Below are 15,196 nucleotides of genomic sequence, written 5' to 3' on the forward strand. Positions count from 1 at the left end.
AAATATCGTCTGCTTAGGAAGTTAGGAATAGTTTTTTTAAATCGTTCCTGCATTATCTTCGTAATTTAAAGGGTTATTTAATGATAATGAAAAAGTTGAATACTTTAAACAGGTAAGCAATTTATTCCTAAACTATTCTTTATAGTTTTCGAACATAAAATTATACAAAATATTAAATTTTTATAGTTAAAGTTAGGCCTAAGGTGGTGCATTGGGTATTAGCCTAGCCTAGCTGATTATTATTTAAGCCAAGGTGGTAATGTGAGGAATAGAAATCTCTTTTACATATTTCAAACATGGAAAACCAAAACAAGTAAGTTGCATTTACAGTGTAAACAGAGTCTATAGTGGATAGACTGTGGTGTAAATATAGTTACCGTTGCTATTGCTATGTAGTTTTTAATATGACAATGTTTTTATTTGTAGATTAGTGGTTACGCTGAATGACTTATTAGTGGCGTTGGAAACCTTAAATTGCATCTCAAGATTTATTAATTGTTTACATTTATTCGTTAATTCATTTAAGGTGTCTTCGTTATTTTTTTCTAGGGTTGAAGACTTCTCTTTAAGCTCCTTATTTTCAAATATCAACTGGTTAATCAGAGCATCCTTTTCATTAATAATTGATGAGTAATGGTATTTTATTATACACGAATGTTCACAGTGGCTGATGGTAAACTCATTCTTCATGCTCATTTGTGGTACTGGTAACGTACTTTCCTCGTTGTTAATAACAACATCTGCTCTTAGCGACAACGTTTCATCCGGAGGAAGAACCAGATAGTTATAACCTAACCGTACTGTGAATAAAAACAAGGTAAAAATGTTATAATTTGTTATAAATAAATAAATAAATAATTATAAGTTAATTTCCAACCTTTGAAAGGCTTTAAAACAATATGTTCAAAAGATTTCCAAGAAAAGTAACAAGGGAGAAGATCATTGTAACGTTTGACTCCAGCTGGGTTGAAATGGTATCTGCAGATTTTGCTAGTTGCTGAAGGAATCCAGTTTCAAAATTTGCTTTTGAACTTGTGCATGGTTTAGAAATCATGAGGAGCTGATTGAATCCTACTAATCCATTCCTCTTTCAAAGTCTTGTCCCTTGGAAACAAATGAAAGCTAGCTTTACTCTTGTAGCTGTTTTTCCCACAACCGATAACACAACATCTTGTTCCTCCCCTTTTGGGAGTTTCTGAAGAACTGTAAATAATATACTATCATTAAAAATTGAACATTCAATAAAATAGGCGAAATTATTTATTATAAATTACCGGTTTTGTCTCTCGATCTCGTTTGAAAATCGTATTTTACACCTAAACTTACTAAGCCTTACCGATAACTTAAGTAGCAGACGATTTATACAGTCCTAGCAAAGCAGACAGAAATCGCGAAAATGTTGATACCCATAATACCTAGCGAATCCCCAGTAGATGGCGCATTTCAAACGATAAAGAAATAAGGTTTACATTCTTTCGAATGACCTTGACGGCCCTGCAAATCGAGTACGGCCGACTATTTCAGCTAATACGAAGTAGGCCGCAAACGGACAGTGAGGGGGTACCTCTTTTAGGCTGCTTTTCCCGTCCGGTTAGAGATACAGTGTCCATGGTTTTATAACACAAGTATATTTATAAAATAAAAGCGAATAAAAATGCTTGAAAATCTCCTACAATATATTAAATAATACAAACAGCGAACTAGGAACGACCGAGGCTTAGCGAGCTCTAGAATCGATTGATTTTTTCCCGGAAGCTTCGAGCGATTACGTGCGAAAAGAGATAAATCATTGGATGTTGGATTAAAGGGTGCTCCTCGCTTTGATTGGTCGGGGACCTTATTTCAGACGACGCGTCGGATGCGCGGCAAATACAGTTGAGAGGCCATCGGAAGCGCCAAGGCCTGATTTTCGCGAAGTTAAAAATTAATTTAAATTTAATTTCAAACCATTTTTTAAGGTGAGTATGATTTTTGTACAAGTTTTAGGTATGCGAATCGATAAAAAATAGGCTGGTTCGGCTTTGCATTATCTCTTTAAAGAATTATAAGATTCCCGGTGTTATAATTATAAAAGGAGTTGTAATATTAACTACGTACATTTACTACATGTATAGGGGTCTTAGTTATTGTTTTAATATACGAGATCAAGGCTACTTCTGTCCGTGATTTCCAGACCCGATGATAAAATCTGAAATCACCTCTGTTATGGTGCGAACTCTAATAACATCTACGATAACAATCTTTATGTGTATTAGCGAAACAAATTTAATATACGAAATAAAAATTTTAAAATGTAGATTTATCGAAGTGATTATAAATATATTTAAAATTGTCAATGGAAAGGCACCACTTTAACATACTGAACTTTTGCGAGACCATAAAAGCATTATTTATTTAAATTAGGCACACCATTCAAAAGTTATCACCCCTTATAGTTACCGAAAACCATAGCAATAACGTCTGTCCATTAAAGAATTACTCTGCATCAACTTTTTCGATTTAAAAAAAAATCGCTTTATCGCTTTGGATTTTCATCTGATCGGCAAAGATTTACAAATCTTAAGCCTGGAGTTAAAATTGATGTTTTTCACCAACTGCTAAATTGATATTGAGTTTTGCTAAATTACTTAACGATATTTTAATTTAATCTATCTGCAATTAATTTTTAGGCCAAGGTTCATGAACGCGTGTCGAACTAAGTTTCAAACATTTGTTTCCTTCCCCTTCGTTATCCCCTTTTGAAGCGACTTTCCAGAATCTTTTAGTTTCGATAGCGAGTACAATTCAGGGTTGAAGTTTTCAAAACCGCAAGGTCAGGAGAGCGAGCTTTGACTTTTTGTTGAGGACTTTTGAGGGGGAGGAATCAAATATCTTAACACATTTTCGAGAATAATGTAAACGTAAATATGTTTTATTTATATATTCAATAACTTACTAACAAAGTCATTTATAAAAATGCAATAGCCATATCCAAGTGTTTGAAAAAACACAGAGAAATGGACAGTTTTAAATTGATATCTCACAAATGTTGGTTGATGATAAAAGTAGATTAAATATTGGAATTTTTAAATTTTTATAATTTCTACGTATTTTATGTAGTTCTATTTTTAGCGATTCGGGTATCTGTTTTAAAGGTCAAATATCTTATTCACGTTATTTATTTTTCTTTAAGGATTAAAAATGAAGTTTCTTTAAAGCGTTAGAAGAATCAAAATGCATTTGAAGTGGATTTTTACAAATTTTTGTTTGTTTTGTATTAGTGCAGTGAATGTTCGTGCAGCTACACTCAATATTCGTAAGTATCTATTGATATATAAACATACATATATACAGGGTCTTTTTTTTTGCTCGGAAAAGTGTTTTTTTTTCAAAAACTATTTATAGTACCGATTTCAAATTTGGAAGGTCAATTCTCTATACCGGGGGACATCAGTTTGAGAAATTTGAGCGTTTTCGGTAATGTTTTTCACCAATTTTGAAAAATTATTTTTCGACCACTAGGCGCGAGATAAAAAGTTTCTATTATAAAGTTGTAGGCCGTCATCGAAAACCCTTAAAAATTGTTCACTCGACGAAAAACAATTTATTTATCAGTGAAAATTCGAGCTTGAAAAATTTACAAGTTGGTGAAGCCAAATTACGATTGTTTGAAACGATAATTGAAACCGAATTACCTAATCCAGTTGAAACTTTGGTTAAAAAAACGACCGGATTTAAAAAACACGAGGCTATAGGTCAATCCTAAACATGCATTGGGTATTTAAAGGAAAACTTTGGGAGATTATTATCAGTGTTTGATAATATTTCGAACAATGCCTCGTTATTCAGTAGCTGAGCGTACCGAGATAGTTGCCATTTACTATGGAGAAGCAGCGCAAAACCTTAGAAGAGTGACTGAAATCTTCGCAGAAAGACATCCAAATGGAGCACCATCTGTAAATACAGTAAGACGAGCAATTCACGATTTCAATCAATTTGGTAACTTGCAACCTAGGTTTCGCGGATTGGGTCAACCGGATTTAGACTTCGAGAACTATGTACTCGCGTTCTTTGTGGCATATCCTCGTCACAGTTGCGCTAACGCCGCTGCTAATTTGGGTTGTTCTGCAAATCGTGTGTGGAAAATTCTTCGTAAGAATCGCTATCACCCATACAGAGCTACGCTCCACCAAGGACTAATTGACGGAGACCATCAAAGACGTTATGAATTTAGCAACTGGTTACTAAATGCTGTCCAAGAAGATAGACAATTTTTGCGCCATGTTTTGTTCTCCGACGAAGCGTCATTTTCTAGAGATGGGCCCTTTAATCATCAAAACAGCCATCTTTGGTCTGACATCAACCCACATTGGGGTTTTGAATATCATCACCAGGTTCAATTTGAACGGGTCAATGTTTGGGTTGGACTTGTTGGAAACCGTTTGATTGGTCCCTTTTTCCTGCCGACGAACCTCAACGGCCAAAGGTATTTACATTTTCTACAGAACGAACTGAGTGACGCAATCGACGACCTTCCATTGGCTGAAAGACGTCAGTTGTGGTTTCAGCAAGATGGCGCCCCTCCGCATTTTTCCCGGCAAGTAACTGAGCACCTCAACAACGAGTTTCCTGAAAGGTGGATAGGGAGAAATGGTCCAGTGCATTGGCCAGCAAGGTCACCTGACCTAACACCGCTGGATTATTTTCTCTGGGGATTCGTTAAAGCAAAGGTATACGCCACGCCCATTGAAACTAGGGAGGAACTCATTAGACGAATAATCAGTGCTTGCCGAGACGTCACACCAGAAATGGTAGAGAAAGCGTTTGAGAACTTAATTGTCCGCGCACAAACCTGTGTTGCAGCCAATGGTGATATTATTGAAAATGTTTTGTAAAAATTTATGTGAATAAAATATCTGCATTTAAAAACCAAACGTGTACATTTTTTCAAGTGTGAAAACTCTACTACGTTTGTATTAGACTTGTTCCCTTTTCAATTATCGTTTCAAACAATCGTAATTTGGCTTCACCAACTTGTAAATTTTTCAAGCTCGAATTTTCACTGATAAATAAGTTGTTTTTCGTCGAGTGAACAATTTTTAAGGGTTTTCGATGACGGCCTACAACTTTATAATAGAAATTTTTTTATCTCGCACCTAGTGGTCGAAAAATAATTTTTCAAAATTGGTGAAAAACATTACCGAAAACGCTCAAATTTCTCAAACTGATGTCCCCCGGTATAGAGAATTGACCTTCCAAATTTGAAATCGGTACTATAAATAGTTTTTGAAAAAAAACACTTTTCCGAGCAAAAAAAAAAGACCCTGTGTATATATATATATATATATATATATATATAAATATAAAGTTAATAACACCACTCCTAAACGAAAGAGAAACCATTGACTTAAAAGGGCGACGTTGGCCAAAGTCATGGTGCTGCAATAATCATAAACAATGATCTCGCCAAATTACTTTATTTTTTTATGCGCAAAGGTACTAAGAAATATACGCGAGAAGAATCAGAACAATGGGAAGTGCAACAGTTGCACAATGAACAGTTATTTTCCACGTTTTTGGAAATAAGAAATCATTTTCTCTCTTAAAATATGATTTGTTTATCGACAAGTATAAAATAATATTATGGTTTGTTTTAAAATCTTTCAGTTTTGATTACTGAGAAATATGATTCACTCCCCAAAGTGGCCATCCGAATGGGACTGGAAGCTGTGAAAATGGGTGAACACAAATATAACCTTGAAGTGGTGGACATTGACCCAATGCTCAATGAAGCCAAACGTATGTTTTATATTTATAAGAGAACGCAACTTGTCTAGGGTGTTAGGCCTACCCACTTAACATGGGAGCGGCCTATCTTACCCTTACACACGCAACTTCAACCAGATATATGTCTGTAAAGTTTTCTTGTCTTTTAATTGTAAATATTTCTATTGGTAGCATTTCTAATCTTGCTGTTCTTGTAAAATACAATCACACTTTATAAGCCTTGATTTTTTTGGTATAGAAAATAACACACAAAATAATAAAAATAAATTCTGTTGGTATTCTTCAGTGAGGAAAAGTCTTTATTTAATTTCACAACTGCACATAAGCTCATGAGATAAAAAACACCATTAAATTTTAGAAAAATATAATATCAATTTTCGTTCTAATTAAAAAGTTATTCTTAGATGAAAATTTAAAAAAATGATAACTAAGGTAGCAAAATTTCATGTTTTTAGATGAATTTTAACAATTATCTCGGAATATTCATTGTATTTTATTAGAAAATAATTACCATTAGTTTCTTCAGATATTTTCTTTGAGTTTGTTAAATAATATTTAGTAATATTGGCACGATATATACATCCGAGTTATGTAATGAATACTCTACAACAGTCTATGCAGTAGTTATTTAATCTTTTCTTTGGGTTGCTCCAACAGTGTATTGTTGTTTTTAATTTATTTATATAGTTTGCGAAGAGCTTATCAAAAATATGAAAAATTTCACTTTGGCCATTGACGTCACGAAGCAAGGGGAAGCTTTCGAAGGCCGAGTGGGTGAAGACGCAAAGACCATTCTGAGGAAAATGGGGATACCAACAATCAGCGTAACGCCGACTTACTCACCGTGGCCAGGAGCGCCATTATCGGAAGTTGAAGAGCAATACCTGATCAAGATATTGCCTCCGGAGATCACCATCACCCAAGTGGTCAAAAGCGTCGCTGACCTTATCGCGATGCCAAAGTTCGCGGTCGTCTACGATGACACCTTCGGTAAGTTGATCATTGCTTATCACTTAGTCACACATTAAGTTATAAGTTTCTTACTATCAAACCGGCGCTTTAAATGAGCTTAAAAGTAAATTACTTTAAATTAAATTCGAGATTTTACTTTTGATATTAGTTCTTCATCCATTATTTACTAGAGATCCAGCTACAGCATTTCACTTGCTGTTGGCATAAAATATTAATATTTTCATATTAACATAAACGACAACTTAAAAATATTTGCTATTAAAATAGGTTATCCTAAAATTTTAAATGAAAAAATAATTAATTTTTTTTTGATTGAGTATGTTGATTTCAATAAAAAAATTATCTTATTCACGTTCTACACAAAAAATTTAAGATTAATATCTATTGACTGACTACGTTAGGAATCTTCTGAGTTGACCCGACGTTGATTTTAAAACTAGATTATGAACTAAAGGTCAAACCTCGTTAAAGTTACACTTACAGTTAAGCTTAAAACCACGTTGAACACTCGGTTTCCACACTTGGGGCGATTTTCTTTGCTTATATAATCTCGCAAAAAGAGCGGAAAACGTAAAATCCGTTTAAAAAAATTTGTTTTTCGCTTGTGAGTTTTCACTGGGTGAAACGAATGTTTTTTTAATTTCGAATACGGAACCGGAACAGAACTGACTCGTGTTAAAATTTGTTTTTCGCTTGTGAGTTTTCACTGGGTGAAACGAATGTTTTTTTAATTTCGAATACGGAACCGGAACAGAACTGACTCGTGTTAAAATTTGTTTTTCGCTTTTGAGTTTTCACTGGGTGAAACGAATGTTTTTTTAATTTCGAATACGGAACCGGAACAGAACTGACTCGTGTTAAAATTTGTTTTTCGCTTTTGAGTTTTCACTGGGTGAAACGAATGTTTTTTTAATTTCGAATACGGAACCGGAACAGAACTGACTCGTGTTAAAAAATAAATAAAAAGGATCTCGTCTGTAAACAAACATGGAGGACGACGTAGTTGTCGAAGTTATTATTACCCTTAAAGTTTACTTATTGTAACGAAGTTGAGAAAGAACCAACACATTAGACATTTTAACATTGTTGCGATAGATTTCATCCTATTGTCTTTCATGATTACATCTTTGTAGCTCGAGTTTTTCTTATCTCAAAGATATGGGTATTTTCTAATCTCTTCTACAATAGCTTCAGAATGAATTTTTGTCATTTTAACTTAATACACTGCAGAGTGCAGACCGCTGATGATGCACTATATCAGATCGAAGAGCTAAGCCTATAGGTCTTATTCTTATTTCGAAATTTCAAGATGGCGACTTGAAAAATGTAAACACACGCGCCCCCTCGGTTTCCTAAATCACGAGACTAAAAGACTGGCTATGATTGGTCTATGTCTACGGGGAAAAAACCGCACCAAAATATATATCGCAAAAATATAAATAGGACCCGCGAAGCAAAAACACGAATTTTGCCAAAATAACAGGAAAGGTTTTTCTTTTCCGCAAAGAAATACGAAAATCGCACAAAATCGCCCAGTGAAAACCGGGTGTTAGCCGGTTAAATTACTAGTTTTGACCAATATGAATTCGAGAAACTCATCATGATAACTAGTTTCAAGTAAAAGTGTGAACGCGGCTTTTGTTTATTGAAATATTAAAATTAATATACTGAATCCATGTCAATTCAGGTAAAGTGTTGTAAAGCCGACGCTTTGAAAAAAGCCAATGGTTAAAACTAAACGATTTTAAAAAAGAACGTTCTCTAGTTCATAAAAGTTTACAAATGCAATACAAATTTTTATCGAACTCGATGTTTCTTTCCGACAGCACTCAAAGCCAAAGCAGGGCTGCTCTTTGACAACATACGGACTGGTATCGCGATGGAACAAATAAATATAGAAGCCAAAGACTTTGACAAGAAGATGAACAAACTAAGCGAATCCGATATCGGCAACTTTTTCATCTTCGGTTCGAGCAAAACCTTAAAGCAAGTCTTTGAAACGGTGGGTTCAATATGTTTGAAACACCTCCCGTCGAAAGAAATAGCAAATTAAACCCAAAAACGTAAATTTAAAGACATATCGAAGCATGAGTTAGGGCTATGGTGGTGCCTTGTGTATTAGCCTAGCTGGTTATAATAATAATTGTTATTATTATGTAAACGATTTCTTGTGTAATAAGGTGTTTTAAAAATGTTTTTATATTTCAGGCTTTTAAAAAAAACATGTTTAAACCTCAATTTTCTTGGTTTGCTATAACAAAGGTAAGCTATTTCTTAGGCTTAACAGTAGTTTTAAGGGCATGCAGAAATAGACCCGTAGTTTACAAATCTTTAATGTTGCAGCGTTATCTAGTCATTTTTAAACTGATGCCCTTTATGGATGACGTTATATCACAACGTAACGTTATGCCATACAAGACATTTTAATTACTTCTACACTCCTCTACGGTCCACCAACACGTTTTATAGAACGGTCTAAAAGCGTTTTCCACTGCTTTAGTGCTCCGAACAAAAAAAATGTATTCCATTGGGTCAAAAAGAGGGACTCCGAAAAGGGAGACACGTCTTCCATTGACCCTTTTGCCCCTCGGGGAGTGCTCCGAGCTGCCTTAGCTCTTCGGACGAAGGCACCAAAAATGTGCACGTTATAGAAGCTTTAAAAATGGCCACAAATGAAATGAGAGCTCCGTTTCTGATAAAGTGTGCTCCTTTAAAGTTTTGTATTCCATTGGGAGGGTCCGACTACGAATCCACCAAGAAACACCGAGGTACGGTGATGACGTAAGAAGCAAAATCAGAGGATTCTCCGAGGAAGTTCCGAGCAATCCCAATGGAAAACGCTATAAGCCTCTTTCTTAATAACGTATCGAAATAGACCTTTCCATAAAATGTTCGTTACGGTAAGAGGGGGAAGGTAAACTGTTTTTGCAAGGATTCTTGAGCACGGTATGTCGTCTGCTAAGTAGTTACAAAACGGATTAAAATTAATCCAAGTTATATTGTTAAATTTGTTATATCAAATGTTTAAAGTATAAAAGTATTTCGTTTACTTAACTAGTCATTAGATTAGAGGAGTAAAAACGCGAACAAGTAAAGAGACCAATAAGTAGGGGAGAAAACTAAGCTTTAATGGGGAAAAATATGCGGTACTTCGGCCGATAGGCCTTCAAGGCGAAAAACTTAAATACGACGTATTAAAGTTTTTCGCCTTGAAGGCCTATCGGCCGAAGTACCGCATATTTTTCCCCATTAAAGCTTAGTTTTCTCCCCTACTTATTGGTCTCTTTACTTGTTCGCGTTTTTACTCCTCACTCTCTAGACCATTGGTGGTTCTCGTGTTTTTGCTCTAGCCATTAGAGAAGAGGATTTAAATATTTAAAATAACTAAAAAAAATTGTACGGTTTTGATAATGTTAAACAGTTTATAGCCTTGTGAACTAAGGCTTAACATTTCATTGACGGTCACAGTAGTGTATCATGTAAAAACTATTTTTTATCATAAAATACTAGCTAATAACAATACAATATTCTCACAGAGTTGATATGTATTGCAATAATAACTCATTTAATTAGTATCGAAAATAAATTAAAATTAGTTTGAACTCCGATGTCACTAAGCCTAGCCCGAGCTCTGTGTAAAATGTTTGGGGAAATCTTACCGGAAAGTACAAAAAGTACAGCCAACTGATGGTTTAGTTTTAGTGAAATTGGTGGTGTGTGTGACGAAGAAAAAACAGTGAAAGCACGTAGAAATATTTTAAGGAAAGGCCTTTTACTTTCTGTTCTCTTATCGCCAAAATATAAACCTTGGTTTTCTTTGTGAAGGATGATTCCGGCGTCGTATGCGATGTTTGCCAAGACAACAGCATAGTTTTCATTAAACCGAGTGTGGTCAATAGTGCAGAGGCTGCCCTATTTGCTAACGCTGCGATTCCCGTTGACGGTAAAGTAAGTATTTATAAAAAGTGGGCATTTCCCTTATCATTTGAAATAAACACTTTCCCGTCATGACGAATTTTTTTGGTACAACGGAAACCTAAGGTCATTTGGAAATTCAAATACAAATATTCAGATGTACTGTTGTAATTTTGTACGGTTCTAACATTTAAATTTCGTCACTGCGTCGCTCGTACCTTTGAATTCCAATTTCAAACTTTTCAGTTTCAATGGACATGAAGCCACAAGTTTTGGAAATTATTTAGTTTTAGATTCATATTATGACGGAAACTACAAAGTTTTTTAAATCAATGGTTAATTTCCAAAATTAATTTGGTTTAAACGACTGTCTGTGTAACAATTTGTCGTTGTATTTCAGACACGTACGATAAATTAAATATTTTTTTTTGAAAATATGATAGGTTGAGAGCGCTTTTTTCTTCGACCTAATACGACTGGTAGCTCAAATAACGTTGGACAATCTGGGCAAAACTGAAGAGTGGCCCGAGGAGTTGACTTACCCGGAATCGTGTGGAACTGGCCTCGCGGAAGAAGCAAAGGTGCAAAGAGCAGGAGTCAAACTTCGCTCAGCTCTAGAAAAGGTATGCAAGATACATTTTAACTTGTTAAAGTATTAAACAGCTTACACTCCAACAAAATGCGTTAGCAATAATCGAAAGAAAGGGAAAAGATGACCGTTGTAAGAGAAATTGCAAATGTTTAACTCTAATTTTGCACGCAACGAAAACTTTGAACACCTAGAAGCGAATAGATCCTTTGGACTTAGGGTATAATTTTTATGTTTAGAAAATTAATATGAAATTTAAGCACGTTTTAATCATTTCAATTACAACTAAATAATTTCAATTACGATTAAATCATTTAAATTACGACTAAATAATTTCAATTACGATTAAATCATTTCAATTACGATTAAATCATTTCAATTACGATTAAATCATTTCAATTACGATTACATCATTTCAATTACCATTACATCATTTCAATTACCATTACATAATTTCAATTACCATTACATCATTTCAATTACCATTACATCATTTCAATTACGAATACATCATTACAATTACGAATACATAATTTCAATTACGATTAAATCATTTCAATTACGAATACATCATTTCAATTACCATTACATCATTTCAATTACGAATACATAATTTCAATTACGATTACATCATTTCAATTACGATTACAACATTTCAATAACGAATACATAATTGCAATTACAATTACATCATTTCAATTACGATTACATCATTTCAATTACCATTACATCATTTCAATTACCATTACATCATTTCAATTACGAATACATAATTTCAATTACCATTACAACATTTCAATTACGAATACATAATTTCAATTACAATTATATCATTTCAATTACGATTACATCATATCAATTACCATTACATCATTTCAATTACGAATACATAATTTCAATTACCATTACATCATTTCAATTACGAATACATAATTTCAATTACGATTACATCATTTCAATTACCATTACATCATTTCATTTACGATTACATCATTTCAATTACCATTACATCATTTCAATTACGAATACATCATTTCAATTACCATTACATCATTTCAATTACGAATACACCATTTCAATTACGAATACACCATTTCAATTACCATTACATCATTTCATTTACGATTACATCATTTCAATTACCATTACATCATTTCAATTACGAATACATAATTTCAATTACGAATACATCCATTTCAATTACGAATACATCCATTTCAATTACCATTACATCATTTCAATTACGATTACATCATTTCAATTACGATTACATCATTTCAATTACCATTACATCATTTCAATTATCATTACATCATTTCAATTACGAATACATCATTTCAATTACGAATACATAATTTCAATTACAATTAAATCATTTCAATTACAATTAAATCATTTCAATTACGAATACATAATTTCAATTACGATTACATCATTTCAATTACGATTAAATCATTTCAATTACCATTACATCATTTCAATTACGATTAAATCATTCCCATTAAGAATACATCATTTCAATTACGATAAAATCATTTCAATAACGAATGAATCATTTCAATTACGAATACATAATTTCAATTACGATTACATCACTTCAATTACGAATACATAATTTCAATAACGATTAAATCATTTCAATTACGATAAAATCATTTCAATTACGATAACATCATTTAATTTCGATTAAATAATTTCAATTACAATAACATCATTTAATTTCGATTAAATAATTTCAATTACGATTACAAAAGTTTAATTATTATTCATTATAAATTTATTTTACTTCATTTTTTTTCAATCACGTTTTGATCATTTCAATTACATTTAAATCCAATTAATGGTGGTTTTTCTAATTAATTATGATATAATCAATTTCAATTATACTTAAATACAATCAATGTTGATTTTTTTAATCATGACTTAATCAATTGAATCTAGATTTAACTATTTCATTTTAATTTTATAGAACCTTTTGACTAGTGACGATGGTGACTTTCCCCTTGAATATAAACTTAATCCCTTTTCTAATTGGTTAACAAAACCGACTAAAAATACATATCAGAAGATTAAAGCACCATTTGGCTTATTTAGAGGTCAAACTTTGTAGTTTTTCAATTTAAAATTGAACCCAAAATTACACTAAAAACATTATTTTTCAGAAGGAAAGTTTAAAAGGTGCCTATGGTGATTTTAAGATCAAAAGTGACAGTAAGACCAGAACCATTTCTTACCAGTCTTTAAAACTGGACATTTTCAAGGCAACCCTGGGAAACCAGAAGACAATCGGGTCAGATAAAGTAAATATTTAAAAAAAAAAGTTTTATATGTATTGTCTAAGAATATTATTTATACTTTTCCTGATATTTTTATTTCTATTTTCACACATGCGAAGAAAATGTTTAAAAAATATGTTAAAACGGTTTTAATGCTTTTGAGCTTCCTATTTCCAAGATGACGCTCAAAGCTTAATTAGATATACCAATATATTGATCCCCTAAAATCAAATCCATATTTTGGAATTGGTTCAAGGTTACGCCCTTTTTATATTAAAATGAACTGACACGAATATTTTTTTGAGGGTTTGTTTTCATACCAGTACAACCATTGATTTAAATATTAATATTATGGATATATGGGTCATTCACCTAAAAAGCTTAATCTTCGATCATTTAATTAGGCCGATGTTTCTTGGCAATACAAACCCGATGTTCCTGGAAAACAGGCATTAACTGGTGCTACAGATGCAATATCGAACCACAAAGCCGTAACGATGTTAAGAATTACCACTATAGTCGTAAGTAAAACAATTATATTTTCACAATTTCCTGTTTACTAGAAAATGTTCTTATAAAATAGTTAAAATAAGGTGTCACGGTTCATATTTAAATTTTAATAAAGCAAGTTACATAGATTCTAATCTACGAATGGCCAGGCAAAACAATACATCATCTAATTTATTTTCGGAGTTACGAGGTTATGCAGTACTGCCTTCGTGTTGTCAGTAGAACGTTTTTGAGGCCAACGTTTCCGCCAAAGGTCACTTTTCATAAGCTACAAGATGTGATAGTTCATCTGCCTTATAACATTATTGTTGAAATTAACAAGTTGGCAAGCCAAAATATATCTCTCCTCGGAAGAGTTTTTAATTTTCATTGAAGCGTAACTGTATCCGTGGTTCTGCGGTAGAACGCTCACCTGTCGTGCAAGAGGGCTCGGGTTGGAATCCCGGCTGATTAAAAAATTATACTACACCCAATGACAAAAAGAGGGCGCTTTAGGAAAAACCTTTTCCCTGATTCTAAGAAACTGCGTACGCAGTGATTACCCTTTGCCCCGAAAATGCGAACGCGTTCGCAGTCCTGACAGACAGACAGACCCACAGACAGACACGGTGGTGGTATAACCCCTCCTAGGGTACAAAGTCCCCTCGGAGAGGTAAAAAGACGAAAAATTAAGAGTAAAACGAGTCTATCTGTACTTTTGTCCGATTAGTTTATTGCGTCATCGTGTATTTTCCTTTACTATAAAAGAAAGAAGTCAACTAATATGCCACCTATAGCTTTCATACAAGCAGGCAACCCATCTTTATATCCTTTAATCCTAAGAAGTTGGTCAATTCTAACATTTTCGGAATTTGGTTTGCTCAAAGACCTCAATTTTAAAATTCGAGCCACCATTACGGGCCCTTCCTTTAAAACTTGTAGGCCCCTTCTCAACGGTGTCATCCAGTCTGTTTCTCAATGTTAAAAAAGGAAAAGCTGCCGTCATAAACGGTTATGAATTTAATAAAATTAGAGAGGTTAAGCAAAGCGCTCTAGAACTTTTAACAACAACTTCGGGAGTACAGAAATATTCCTGGAAATCGGATAAGCGCGCTAACAGTTCTCTGGCTAACGCTAATTAAGTGCGTTTGCAAACGAATTTTAACAATTTGCACTCCTTTCGCTAACA

General features: G+C 33.4%; 2 protein-coding genes across 2 annotated transcripts in view; both read left to right on the plus strand.

The window, feature by feature from the left end:
• The first annotated feature begins 5,532 nt into the window (after positions 1-5,532).
• On the plus strand, positions 5,533-13,554 carry LOC149963253 (ionotropic receptor 25a-like). Its single transcript, XM_090165592.1, has 8 exons — positions 5,533-5,539; positions 5,647-5,778; positions 6,454-6,756; positions 8,565-8,740; positions 8,947-9,000; positions 10,564-10,686; positions 11,097-11,276; positions 13,405-13,554. The coding sequence occupies exons 1-8, from the start codon at positions 5,533-5,535 to the stop codon at positions 13,552-13,554; spliced, it is 1,125 nt and encodes a 374-aa protein (XP_090021718.1).
• Positions 13,555-13,949: 395 nt separating this feature from the next.
• Positions 13,950-15,196, plus strand: part of LOC149963254 (ionotropic receptor coreceptor Ir25a-like) — a 29,116-nt gene continuing 27,869 nt past the window's right edge. Inside the window, exon 1 of the mRNA XM_090170527.1 lies at positions 13,950-14,039. Coding sequence (XP_090026653.1) covers positions 14,016-14,039 — 24 coding nt within the window. The 5' untranslated portion in view covers positions 13,950-14,015. The remainder of the gene's footprint in view (positions 14,040-15,196) is intronic.

Source organism: Leiobunum rupestre, chromosome 1 (assembly GCF_980474605.1).
Source record: "Leiobunum rupestre chromosome 1, qqLeiRupe1.1.hap1, whole genome shotgun sequence".
Classification (NCBI taxonomy): Eukaryota; Metazoa; Arthropoda; class Arachnida; order Opiliones; family Sclerosomatidae; genus Leiobunum; species Leiobunum rupestre.

Coding starts and splice junctions, on each gene's coding strand:
- LOC149963253 (XM_090165592.1), top strand. Junction 5,779..6,453: donor AATGCTCAATGAAGCCAAAC/GTATGTTTTATA, acceptor TTATTTATATAG/TTTGCGAAGAGCTTATCAAA. Junction 9,001..10,563: donor CTTGGTTTGCTATAACAAAG/GTAAGCTATTTC, acceptor TTCTTTGTGAAG/GATGATTCCGGCGTCGTATG.